Source organism: Pelmatolapia mariae, linkage group LG23 (genome assembly GCF_036321145.2).
Source record: "Pelmatolapia mariae isolate MD_Pm_ZW linkage group LG23, Pm_UMD_F_2, whole genome shotgun sequence".
Taxonomy (NCBI): domain Eukaryota; kingdom Metazoa; phylum Chordata; class Actinopteri; order Cichliformes; family Cichlidae; genus Pelmatolapia; species Pelmatolapia mariae.
The window spans coordinates 9,544,447-9,558,755 of NC_086246.1; the positions used below are offsets into that span (position 1 = coordinate 9,544,447).

Below are 14,309 nucleotides of genomic sequence, written 5' to 3' on the forward strand. Positions count from 1 at the left end.
AAGAGTTGGATTAATTCAGTCATCTGTTCCTTCAGGTAAAGCCAAAGATCATCGAGCCTCTGGATTATGAGAATGTGCTCCTACAGAGGAAAACTGAGATCATCAGTGATGTTCTCAGAGACATGCTGCAGTTCCCCACAGACGACTTCCAGGTAAGAAAAGTGAGAGTTCTGAAAGCCATGCTGCATTACCTTTTACGGAAATGTAGAGAATCCACAACTGTGAGCTGGTAACCAAGTACAGAGAAGTACAGTAAGTATGTATAAACAAGTATGTGTCATACATCGGACTTTTACTGTATTGTGTACACTGTCTGTACAGCATCTACATCTGCTGCTTCCATTCAAAGGAGCTTAAAGAATGCATCAACATGACATCGCAGTAGTGCTGAGATTGATGTTAATTTGGCCTGTTCCCACTTTTGGAACAAGTCATGCTCAAATAATTGCCACTTGTCAATCAGTCTCCTTGGCAATAAACCAAACTTTATTCTTTTCTTACTGCACAATAAATTTGACAAAAACACCAAACCAACAAAGAAGAGATGAAAACAAACACAACCATGGGGCACACTGCTGTGCTGGACTCAAACCCACACATACTCTCTTGCTGGATTAATGTGGATTAATCCATGGCTAAAATGAATCTCTAACAGAGACACCATTTCTTCTTATTAGAATAAATTTGGGTAAAATGTATAGTAATTAATTACATGAAAAATACATTTTATGAGCAGTTTTGTGCAGGCTCACTGTCTCATGTCAATGCCACATACAGTAAAAAAAAAATAAATTAATTAAAAATTCATAGCAACAATAGTATGTGGTGGGAAATCTACAGTCTACAACTCCCCTCTGGACTCTTTCGTAATCAGTAGATGATGGGTGGGTTTCATTAGAAGGCCGTCTGCAGCGCATAGTGATTAGTGAATGTGTGTGTGTGTGTGTTTTCATGGTCTCGCCCAGTATGTCCATCTAACCTGCCATATGTTTTACATCACTGGGCCCAGAGAGAAGGGAGGGAGCTAGCCAGACATGTGGGTGTAGCATGTGCACGTGCTGCACAGATTAACACATATGAGCACACGCCCACGTTCACATTTACCAGCCAGCTAAGAATGCTGGTCTGTATCTCTGCATGCACATACGAGCAGAATACGGTAATGCCTGTATTTTAAAAACAACAAAATTAAATAGGATTACGTGAAAATGGTACTTTCATGGGCAGTTTTGCAGATCTCCAACTGTCACCTTACTGGTACCGTCAGTTTCCAAAGAAGAAGGTTGACCTCAGGAGACTCTCTTCTTACCCTTTACCACTCTGGCCTCTGTGATCTCTATGCCCTATAAGTATTTAAATCTTGTCTGTCCTCCTGCATTAATGCTGTGGGAACACACTCCTTTGGTCTGGTGGAAGTCATCAAAGCCCTGTTTTAATGACTGTGAAAGGAATGATGTTAACTGGCTGCCAGCAGTTCCTGATTTAGCCACCTTTAAAGAGCAACTTATCCTTTATGCTTGTCTATACATTATGGATGTTAAAGCAGCAGATGGATATTTTGGGAACTATATTTATAATATTTCTCTGTATTAATATATTCTCTTTCCAAATCATATATCATCCATTAATAAATCCATAGAGAGAGAGTAGAGTCGAGTCATAGAGGAAATGAAGCTGAACAGTTGAAATATCAGTCTGAATAATCTGAATTTTCCACATTATAAATATAAGAACTATATTTGACCTCTATGCAGGATTACACACAGGAAGATTCAAGTGAGCCCAGTTTATCTATTGGCAAACCTTTGATGGCTGATGTGAACGTGAGCTGGTCAGACATGCTTGCTAATGGAGGAATGAAGAAACTAGGTCATTGTGCCACAGCTGCCTACTCATCTTTGTGGGTTGAGCAGAAAAACAGAAGACTAAGTGGTAGCACAACCTCCAGTAGCTTGAAAGTCTTGCCAGTCTTTTTCTGGCCTGAGGTGCTTTTTGCTCATTTGCTCTGGATTATCACTCGTCATCTGTGTCTGGATGTCTCACTCTAATAAGGCTGGCAAAGATGAATTAGGTTGGAGTAACGTTTGGCTGCCATAAATCCTCTGTAGCAGAGGATTTCTCTGAGTAATCATTATGATTCCTTTCACTTCATTATTAAAATGCATTTTTAATATTGTCCAAGTTTACCAAGCTACTTTCAGCTGCTCCCTTATTCACAAGGGGTCAGCATAATGGTTAGCTCAGCACATTTCATTTGGCACTCTTTTACACCGGATGCCCTTCCTGACACAGCCCTCCTGAGGCATTTGTGTCTCCTCTCTGGATCAAACCGGGGATGCTCACTTGTTAGGGAAATGTGTAAACCAATACACAGTGGAGCCACAATGAAGTATAATATGATCATCCATATGAAATAAAAAAAATCACAGAGGCATAGGAAGTAGCAGCCACTATGCTGTAGGGTAACTGAGCAGAGCAGTGAACCTTCTTGGCTCTAAGGAGGCGGGAATGTTGCCTACCTTCTTTTGAAAAAGAGTACAAAGAGAAGCCTCCAATGGGGATCAATAGTTCAATAGTTCAAACAAGACTAAGGTGAATTTTCGGTCTTATAAAAACCTAAGCCTAGATATGCTGTGCCAACCTCATTTTCAGGCCTACCTTCTGTGTCTCCCCTCAGATCTCCACCCTGCAGCGCCAGGGCCGGACTCTGTTTTCCACTGTGCCAGAGACTGCAGAGAAAGAAGCTCACTCACTGTTTGTCCAAGAGGTAAAACTAATACATATCTGGATGCAAGCCTGCTTTGTCCGTTCTTTATTGCTCAACCGCACCACCATGATTTCACCTTTCAGCCAAAAGCAGGTATCCAGATTGTGTATCAGGATCTCACTCTTTGAAGACTCATCAAATGGGGCTTGTATTTTCAGATACAAATCCATGCAGGGACATACTCTGATTTGTTTGTGGCAGGCTGGCAACGAGAGAGCTAATTATATTTCAGTCAAAGCTAAGTGAAAAAGACAAATGTTATCTGACCACTAGAAACAAGTCATACCATGTGTGCTGGAATTTTTTTCTGCTTCCCTTCAGATGAACTTCCATTCATGCTCCCCGCCCTTACATGTTTGCTAACAGTCCAGTAGATTGGCCACAGATGGAGTCTGCAGTTCATTGGCGGTTCATGTAGTTTCAGAACAGCTGTGTGTTGAGATTGGTTTGGGTGCAGCCTGATAGAGCCTGATAGGTGATATTCCCCCACAGCTGCAGCCAAGAGTTAAATCATAAGTACATCTGGAGCAGCTGTGCTCCTTACACATGGGATGTTTTGTTTCATAATTTGTTATTCTACATTTTAATGACCCCTTTTTTCCTCACATTTTGTGAACACAGAACTGATGAGCACACATTAAAATAATAAAGCTGTGTTTAAACTGCTCTTTACCTCAAAAACATGTTCTTTTATGCTTTGCTATCTTGAATAGCTGTTTGTTTTATTGAATCATGTTCTTTTTTTACATATTAACTATAAACTTATATAACAGTGTTTTAATTAAAACATTCAAGTGCTCTGAAAGGATTCATTCTTTAAGTTTACTTTGAATGATTTGATTCTCTGCTAAAATTCTAGGTTTGCTCATTTGAAAAGAAACGAAATGTCATTGAGTGAAATAAGTATTTAATTCCCTACAACCCAGCCACAGATTGGCTGTGGAACACAGATTACAACCAATCAATCACACAACAAGTGTTGTGTGATTGATTGGTTGTAATCTGTGTTAAAGTATAAAGGAGGGATCTTCTTCCACCAAGGCAGATACCTCGCTGGGTTACTTTTAGGGGAATAGTTGTACTTTAAAAAGTTTGTAATGCAGTAAACAGAGGTCAGATGTTATTTGGATGCAAACTATAATGTGATATTTAGAAATACCATATCTCAGTATTGTTTCCTAAATGTTGCCAGAGGTAAAGGTGAATTAGTTTTGAGGACCCAAATGTAGGACTCATGGGCAGTCATAAATAAACAAAAAAGTGCACTTTTAATGCTGATTAGCCATGGGTGTACAAAGTCCAGGAATAAAACGAGGACAAACCAGCAAGTCCAAGATCAGAAATCATTGGAATACCAATATAAGTAATACTTTGCTACCGGAACACGTAGCAATACAGACGACCCAAGACAGGACAAAGAAAGATACACAAGAAGTGATGAGGGGAGAGGAACCAGGTGATTACTATACTGATTCCTTTTAATCATTGAACGGCCCAAAATCAAAGATATTCCGTTTATAAATAGTAAAGTAAGGCATTTAGTAAACTAGAGATAATATTTAGTTTGTTCACTCTTCTGTTATTTACTAAGCGTGCATCTGCTGACGCTCCTGAATCAACAGGGCCATCTATTCCTAATTAAAAATAATTTTTGTAATGTTGTTAAACATCTCCATACTTTTCCTAGATTATTTTTTTAATAAATCTAAGCCTGTCCATGTCTGTTCTTTGTATGTAATTAATTACACATCTGTATATGCTTTGTTAAAGAGACCCCTCACCACCTCTTTACTTCATGTACCTGCAGTGTATCAAGACCTACAAGTCTGACTGGCACGTGGTCAACTACAAGTATGAGGAGTATTCTGGAGACTTCTGCCAGCTTCCGAAGTGAGTATGCCGCAAGGCTTCTGCTAACAGGTCCATCAGACTGCACGCTCTCAACAGTCTATCAATGCTGCATTCATGTAGCCAATGATAGTGTTACTGACTCTGTTTCAAACACTACAGTGAAATGAATAAAGACAGTATGTAAGTGTTGCTGGTAGAAGGGCACTCCACCACATCTGTTTTTATCATTCTCAGCGAGTCTTGTAAAAGCATGTTGCCTTTATAAGTCTGATTTGTCTTAAGCACACTGCTGTTAGAACAAATCATCTATATACAAATAGCAGATTAGCTCATCACACTTTGATTGTGTGTGTGTATATATATTCTTACTGTACTGCTTGCTCTATGGTTCTAAACGCCTCCACAACATATTGTAAATCTCACTGTGTTCAGTGGCACTGCCCTTTGTGTACAAGTCCCAAAGTGTGAACTGGTGCCTCCTAGTGGGCTGCCAAGGTACTGAAGGTGGGCCACTGTAATAACAGAATTTCAGTTTGAAATTGAAGTTACATATTTGTAAAAAAAATAAAATAAAATAAATTATTTATTCATATTTATATAAAATGGGAAATAAACCTGCAATTGATTGATTGATTATACTTTATTCATCCCGAGGGAAATTGGGTTAAGGCTCTTGTATTGAGATTTGTCTCCCGGTAGCAGGTAGGGCATACATTAAACTTATCACTTTGCATACTCCTGGGTAGCACTAAAAATATATAGCCAGCAGCATGTGTTGTTTAAGTTTGAATAAAATATTTAGGATATACATTTCTTCCTCTTGTATTTTGGTTAGAGTGAAGATTTAAGATTGGGTGGCCCCATGAGATTTGGGAATGGCTATTTCAATCAAACGCTGGAATCTCTTTTGGTGGTTCTAAGCTCCACAGTAAAAATAGAACACTTTCTATGTTTTCCTACCAAGGAAAAGTAGAACTATTCTTGGATAGTTGTTGCCTAATAGCATCATAACAAAAAGAAAATACTGCAATAAATATGTGCCCTTGGATGAGCCTTTACTTCACAAAAGAAATGAGTATTACAGATGTATGTCATGGTTAAGACATTGCAGAGTAACAGCAAGCCCCGGAACTGGCTTTGACACTGTTTATAGTTATAGTTCCCCAGAGCCACTGGTGTTTGAGCTAGAGTAGAGAAACAGCTGCCGATTTCATCAACATCTTGTAATGCTAGAAGAACTAGAAAAATTTGCATTTCCTGCGAAAATGCAGTGTGGATGCTGTAACGCTGAAGCTGTCTGCTAAAAATAGCTGAAAAAGCTGAAAAGTAGCAAAAAATTGTAATAACTTTGCAGAAGCATAAGAACTTAGCAAAAATGTAATTACTTGGCAGAAATACAATAACATAGCAGAACTTAGCAGAAATATTGTAACTTAGCAGAAACATGATAACTTCTCAGAAATACAGGAATTTAGCAAACATGGTACAAGATTACAGAGACACTTTTTTTTAAACAAAAATACCTAAACATTGCAGAAAAACTGTGGTTTAGGACAAATATTACAACATAGCAAAAATGCTGTGATTCAGCAAATATACTATGCTATGGCACAAATAGAATGAAAATGCTGAAATACTATGATTTTGCTCAAATACTATGATTTAGCAATAATACTAATATTTGGCAGGAATACTATGCTTTGGCAGTAATACTATGATTTGGTAGAAATACTATAATTACGCAGAAATACTATATTTACCTCAAATCCTATAAAATAGTAGAAATAGTATGATTTAGCAGAAATACTGTATTTAGCACAAATACCAAAAAGTAGCAGAAATACTATAATTTAGCATAATAGTAATAACTTACACAATTACAAATATGGACACATATGGAAACACACATGCACAGAAACACACAGCAGCAGCAGCAGCAGCAGCAGCAAGTGAACAAACAGGGGCTGTACATACAGTGTTTCCTGTATGTCTCTAGGTGGGTCAAAAAGCCTGGAGCTGCTAAATTTGAATCCACCAATCAGAGAGCCTGTGTACTTTTTCCCGCCAAAACAGGTGCACTCTTACACACACGCAGGAACAGAGAGAGACAGGATTTCTGCAGTGTATTTCTCATAGTGAGCATTCCCCTCAAACAAATGGCTATAATTTCCTAACCGTAGGGGCTAGAACGGTCATTCTTACACCGTTTTGTTCAGAAGAGATGGGGGAATCTTAAAATGTTCACGATTTATCATTAAAATATGAATTATTAAAGATATATGACTTGTAATGCACCATAACTGAGTAGAGGCGAAGCAAAAACTGCCTTGACCTGCCCTCAAACAACGCTTTCTAACTCTAAATCTATTTGGAGTATCGATATCATTCTTTCACCGTAAGAGACAGCAGGCTTTGGTGAACAGTCATGGAAATTTTCAGGTCTCTGTGGAAATCCAAAAAAAAGATATGACGAGAGAAAAAATTGCCTCATTTCCAGAGTTTGAAATCTGAAGAAATCTGAGCGAAGGACGAATTTCCTACCCTCAAACAAGTCTAACTCATCTCAGAACGGTAATAGGTGAGAAAAAAATTCTTGAATTGTGAGCGTCAGGAGTGTCTGAAGATATACTGGGACAAGCCTCATGTTTTAACTTCGCTTCATTAAGGAGATATGACGATTCGAATATGCCTCTCATGACAGAAATCAAGCGGTGATTTTGAACAAACTCTCCATTGACTTTGTATGGAGACTTTTCCGACCTTGTGTTGGTCTGAGGAGATTTGGCAAAATTCTATAAATCCCACAACAATGACAGTGACATTTTCTGAAAGCCAGCAAAAATACCTACGTTTTGATGTATAATTTGTGGAAGTTGAGTGAAAATTGAGCAAGTAGCAAGTTGTTCGGACATGAAGAGAAGACTGCGAAATCTACAGTGGCACACTGAAAGCCAAGTGCATAGCAACCATAACAACGCATGTATTTTCTGAAAAATCACAATTTTGCAACTCAAAACTTTAAGAGGGATAAAAATAAAACGGTAAAAGATTTGAAAAAGCTGATTTATACCTGAATAGCCCAATAATTTGAGAACATTTTAAAGTTTGAATGGTTGTTGTACGTGAAAATATGAGGAAGTAGTTAAGTTTCAAAAACAAGCAAAATTTAGCAGAATTGCAGAAGTTTCCCATTCATTTCAATGGGACAAATTAAAGGAAAAAAACGTAATATTTTAAAAAGTATAACAGTATAAAATACCAAAAGATATAGCCGGAAAGAGCAAAAATAGCAGAATAGTTTAAAATTTGAACGGTGAAAATAGCACAAAAATTGTGGAAGTAGTTAAGTGCCAAAAAGTGTACGGAAGCAACTAGAACTAGAAAAAATTGCATTTCCTGCGAAAATGCTGTATTGAGTACTTTAAGATGAGAGAAATACTATGATTTAGCAGAAATACAATGTTTTTGCAGAAACACTGTAATTTCACTCAAATACTATGAAATAGCAGTAATACTAAGATTTGGCAGAAATACTATGTTTCAGTACAAATACTATGACTTAGAAGTAATACTATAACAAAAGGGATTCCTCAAAATACTATGAAATTGCAGTAATTCTATGATTTGGCAGAAATACTGTACTTCGTACAAATACAATGCTTTGGTAAAAATACTATATTTTGATTTTAACTCTATGATTTGAAAAAGATGAAAGCATTGAAAAAGGTGAAAAGGCTGAAAATTTTGCAGAAAAGATGAATCAGCAGAATTTCTGCAGAAAAGAGGCAAAGAAGCAGAACGTTGCGCTGAAAAGAGGTGAATCAGCAGAGTTTCTGCTGAAAAGAGGTTTTTTTCTGAAAACAGCCAAAAAAGCTGGAATTTGTGCTGAAAATGGGTGAAAAAAATAAAAATTTTGCTGAAAAGAGGTGAAGAAGATAAAGTATGCCAAATCAAAGTATTTGTGCCAAAACATAGTATTTCTGCCATATTGTGGTATTTGTGCCACAAAAGTTACCACATTACAACATGAATAAGGATTAAAGATGAAAGAAACTGGCAACAAATTCCTCCACTACAAACCAGTCTGATACCACTTCTTTGCAGTGTTCACGTTTACTAAGGCACTACCCAAAAGGCGCCACAAGAGGGCACTCCAACACAACAGATGACCTATGTACACTGATGCACTTAGTAACAGTCAGCCTCCTACTTAGCCACTACGTAATACAGCGATATTACAGTGTACAAATTCACATAAATTTGCAGGGGGAACAAACAAAGCAGGAACAAGCCCAAAGCAGGATTCGAACCTGGCCCTCCTGGTGGCTATTCATTTCCCTGAGCCAATGTCATACTTACAAAGAAGAGGTGGAGAGACGGACAATTCTGCTGAAATGAGCAGAAGCTGCTGAGAATTGTGCTGATAAGAGGTGAAAAGGCTGAAAATTTTGCAGAAAAGAGGTGAATCAGCAGAATTTCTGCAGAAAAGAGGTAAAGAAGCAGAAACTTGCGCTGAAAAGAGATGAATCAGCAGAGTTTCTGCTGAAAAGAGGCAGAACAACCTGGTTCTGCTCAAATTCACCAATCAGAGGTAGTGCTTCTGTCTGCTTCATCAGGCTGTGTACTTGTATATATTTCTGCCATGGAGCGTTAACAAGAATCTGAGGTCCATTTTAGAAAAGCTGCTAAAATCATAAAACTTTGCAGAATTGTAATAAATTAGCAAAATAAATTTGCAGAAAAGAGGTGAATCAGCAGAGTTTCTGCTGAAAAGAGGGTTTTTTTTTTCTGAAAACAGCCAAAAAAGCTGGAATTTGTGCTGAAAAAGGGTGAAATAAATGAAAATTTTGCTGAAAAGGGGTGAAGAAGCTAAAGTATACCAAATCAAAGTATTTGTGCCAAAACATAGTATTTCTGCCATATTGTGGTATTTGTGCCACAAAAGTTACTACATTACAACATGAATACGGATTAAAGATGAAAGAAACTGGCAACAAATTCCTCCACTACAAACCAGTCTGATACCACTTCTTTGCAGTGTTCACGTTTACTAAGGCACTACCCAAAAGGCGCCACAAGAGGGCACTCCAACACAACAGATGACCTATGTACACTGATGCACTTAGTAACAGTCAGCCTCCTACTTAGCCACTACGTAATACAGAGATATTACAGTGTACAAATTCACATAAATTTGCAAGGGGAACAAACAAAGCAGGAACAAGCCCAAAACAATCAAATAACTGGGCTGCCATAGCTATCGCTAACTAGCACATACGCTAAAGGTAACTAAAACCAGTACACACAAGGAGCAGGGTAAACATCTTAAGCATGGAACGTTAACTCACGTTTGTGTGACACACACCATCCCCAACAAATACAGGATGGGCTATTTGCTCCCCTTCCCAGCTGCTCTCTCCTCAATCATTAGCCCAGGAACGAAGGAAGACCATCTATGAATCCCATGAATTCCCTCACTGCTCAGAGGCTGCTGGGTAATGTAGCTCACAATAACACAGGTTTTTCTACAAGCACAAATACTATAACATAGCAGAAATACTGTGATTTTGTTGAAATACTATGCTTTAGGACAAATACTATGATTTGGCAGTAATACTATGTTTTAGGACATATACTATGATTTGGCTCAAATACTATGATATAGCAGCAATACTATGTTTTGGTACAAATGCTGCGCTTAGGCACAAATATTATGATTTGGCAGACACTATGATTTAGCAGACATAATATGATTTGGCAGAAATACTAAACTTTGGCACAAATACTATAATTGAGTACTTTAAGATGAGAGAAATACTATGATTTAGCAGAAATACAATGTTTTTGCAGAAACACTGTAATTTCACTCAAATACTATGAAATAGCAGTAATACTAAGATTTGGCAGAAATACTATGTTTCAGTACAAATACTATGACTTAGAAGTAATACTATAACAAAAGGGATTCCTCAAAATACTATGAAATTGCAGTAATTCTATGATTTGGCAGAAATACTGTACTTCGTACAAATACAATGCTTTGGTAAAAATACTATATTTTGATTTTAACTCTATGATTTGAAAAAGATGAAAGCATTGAAAAAGGTGAAAAGGCTGAAAATTTTGCAGAAAAGATGAATCAGCAGAATTTCTGCAGAAAAGAGGCAAAGAAGCAGAACGTTGCGCTGAAAAGAGGTGAATGAGCAGAATTTCTGCTGAAAAGAGGCAGAATTTCTGCTGAAAACAGGCAGAAGGTTCTGTATATAGAAAAAGAAACACGATGAACCATGTGTGAAATAAATAAAGAAATGAAATGAAAGAACAACCTGATTCTGCTCAAATTCACCAATCAGAGCTACTGCCTCTGTCTGCTTAATTAGGCTGGGTACTTGTATGTATTTCGGTCCATATTAGAAAAGCTGCTAAAATTATAAAACTTTGCAGAATTGTAATAAATGATCAATATAAATTACAGGTGGGATTGAACCCACGACCTTTGAGCTGCAGAGCCGTGTCATTACTGATTGCACCACCTGGCAAGGGGGGCGGGCGGCTGAAAGACAGACATTTGGGCAGTCAGAAAATAGATCGCGGTGAGCGGCGAAAAGCGCATTTTTTTGGAGTTACAAAACGTCGTGTAACTCAAAAACTAGGAGGGCTAGCAGCATAATTCTCGTACTGGGTGAATCAGCGGACTTTGGTGTATTTTGACTGCGATTTGCATAGCTCTTTGTACCTCCGTCGCGGAGATATGACGAGAGAAGAAACGGCTTCATTTCCAGAGTTTGAAGACTGAGAGAAGGACAGATTTCCGCCCCTCAAACAAACGTAATTCATTGCTCAACGGTAAGATAATTGTAAAAACTGATTCCACTGTGAGTGTCAGGAGTGTCTGAAGATATATTAGCACAAGCCTCATGTCCTAACTTTGCTTTGTTAATGAGATATGGTGATTTAAAAATGCCTCCCGTTACAGAATTTCAGCTCTGAATTTCAAAACCTCCCTATATACTTTGAATGGGGAGTAACCAGACAATGTGTCACTTCGAGGCAAATTGCGAAAAAACGGTAAATCTCACAATAAAGATAGTGACATTGTCTGAAAGCCAGCAAAAATACCTACGTTTCGATGTATAATTTGTGGGGGTTGAGTGGAAATTGAGCGAGTAGCAAGAAGTTGTTCGGATATGAAGCGAAAATTCAGAACAGACCAGCACTCACTCTGAGTTAATTGCATAGCAACCATAGCAACGCATGTATTTTCTGAAAAATCACAATTTTGCAACTGAAAACTTAAAGAGGTATAAAATTAAAACGGTAGAAGATCTGAAAAAGCTGAATCACACAGGAATAGCCCAATAATCTGAGAACATTTTAAAGTTTGAATGGAGTTTCTAGGTGAAAGTATGAGGAAGCAGTTAAGTTTCAAAAACAAGCAAGTTTTAGCAGAATTGTGGAAGTTTTCCATTCATTTCAATGGGACAAATTAAAGGAAAAAAGTGTAATATTTTAAAAAGTATAATAGTAATTGTGAGGGTGCTGGGGAGCATCTCCCTCACTAAATGATGTACGCACTCACAGTGTCTGATAGGAAGTTTTGATTTTGTTATGCTTTTGTTTGAAGTCCATTAACCTCTCTCTCTCTCTCTCCCTTGAAGTCAACTTCCTGAAGGCCTTAGTCATGGAGTGCACACATGATTATGGCCTAATGATGTTCACCTGAAAGGAGTTTTCCAATCACCCACTGATAGTGGGTTGAACCATCTGATGAGAGCTGAGGGGGGAGTGGGTTGAATTTTCAGTTTGATTTGATTTAGTTAGTTGGGATATTGTTTAGCTGGGGGTGTTTTGTAATCAGATATTTGTGAGGTGTTTTAAAATAACTGCAATGTTTCACTGTATAGGTTTTTGTATTTGGGCTGTGTCGGGGTAGGAAGACCTTTTTACATTTTATTGGTGATGGTATGACCAGCATCTATTTAAGGAGGGGTTTGTTGAGAGGCTCAAGTTAGTTATTTCTAGATGTGTTGCTGGTGAGCATGACAAAACCTCTGTACCACAAAAAAGAGAAAATATATTCAAAGCTTTGAAAACAACTGAAGGCTCGTGTGGTTGCTTTTTCCATTTGGTCCCCTTCACATTGCCGTGCCACCGTTACATTTGGTGTCAGAAGTGGGATGTGGCGCTTCGTTAGTGGAGGTGGACCATATTAATAGCTGCAATATGGGTCCGAAAGCGCAAGCCAGAGCTCAGAAGATGGAGGTGGCGAAGGACTGCCTGGAGGAGGGCGCTGTAGGGGGAGTGCCCCTGATCTTGAAGCCTCGGGAGGAGCAGCTGCATCCCGAGACTACAGATTTGGATTCGATTGCGGGCCTGCTACAACAGTGTGTACGCTTCCAGCGGGACATGAGTGACAGGTGGGAGAAAGAATCAATAAAGCAAGATCAAAGATGGCGCCAGATGCAGATCCAAATGAATAACCTTCGAGATGAGCTGGAGCAGCAACAAAGTGCAGCAGGCCAGCCCCAGGAGCAGTCTCCGCCCCAGCAGCAATTGAGAGAAGAAATGGTGATCCCACCGAGTGTTCCGAGAGACCAAGAAGGTCGGAGCTGGGGGAAGGCAGTGATACCAAAACTGGAGGTGGGCGATGACATTGAGCAGTACTTGATAACCTTTGAGAGGCTGGCGGTGGCGTATCAGTGGCCTGAAGTGGAGTGGTCGGTGAGGCTGGTTCCTTACCTGTCAGGAAGAGCTCGAGCAGCTTATGTGGCCATGGCAGCAGAGGACACTGGGGATTACCAAAAGGTTAAGGAAGCAATTTTTTCAAAGTATGACATTAATGAAGAGGTGTACCGACAGCGGTTTCGAGACCCTGACATCCGGCCCGGCGAAAGTCCGAAAGAGTTTTATAATCGTCTGAAAGACCTGTATGGCAAATGGATCCAACCAGAGAAGAAAACCAAGGAGCAGGTGGGAGACGCCATTATCCTTGAACAGTTTTATCGCTCATTGACTCCAGAACTCCAGGTGTGGGTGAAAGAAAGGGGTCCAAAGTCAGCGCAGGAAGCTGCTCAGCTGGTGGAAACATTTCAAGCAGCAAGGCGAGGAGCTAGAAGCTTTCGATTTGGGGCTTTGGCCAAATCTTTCACTTCACATGGTAAGTCATCTGGGGTTGGGGGTGGTCCTAAGGAGTTAGAGCCTTTGAAGTCGGGGGTTGGGTTCGTAAAAACAAAATTAACCACAAAACCTGTTTGTTACTATTGTGGGGGGGAGGGTCACATTAAGCCAGAGTGTCCTGTCAGAAAGGCTAGGGCAGCATATGTGTGTACCCTTCCAAGGCCCTGTGAGAATAAAGTTTGGGAAGGGAAGCAGCAAACCACTACAGTGAAAATAAATGGTAGGAAAGCCCAAGCCCTTCTGGACACTGGTAGTGTGCAAACATTGATACATCCAACACTAGTCCAGCAAGAGTTGCCTCTGGATAAGCCTGTCCTTAATATTTCATGTGTACATGGTGATTGTAAGGCCTACCCCGTAACAGTAGTTTATCTAGAAGTTTCTGGGCAGAAGTACCTTATCTCAGTTGGGGTGGTGGAAAGCTTGTCATATCCTGTAATTTTAGGTCAGGATGTGCCTATTCTGCAGGAGCTGGTACAAACTTGTAAACCTGTAAATATTGTCACAAGGTCAC

The 14,309-nt window shown here is 39.2% G+C and overlaps 1 protein-coding gene across 9 annotated transcripts in view; it reads left to right on the forward strand.

The window, feature by feature from the left end:
• The window catches only part of LOC134621062 (dedicator of cytokinesis protein 9-like), a 124,574-nt gene that overhangs the window by 23,872 nt on the left and 86,393 nt on the right, over positions 1-14,309 (forward strand). For all 9 annotated transcript variants that reach the window (XM_063467472.1, XM_063467477.1, XM_063467475.1 and 6 more), the window contains exons 2-4: positions 36-152; positions 2,678-2,767; positions 4,575-4,657. In XM_063467472.1, coding sequence (XP_063323542.1) covers positions 36-152; positions 2,678-2,767; positions 4,575-4,657 — 290 coding nt within the window. The remainder of the gene's footprint in view (positions 1-35; positions 153-2,677; positions 2,768-4,574; positions 4,658-14,309) is intronic.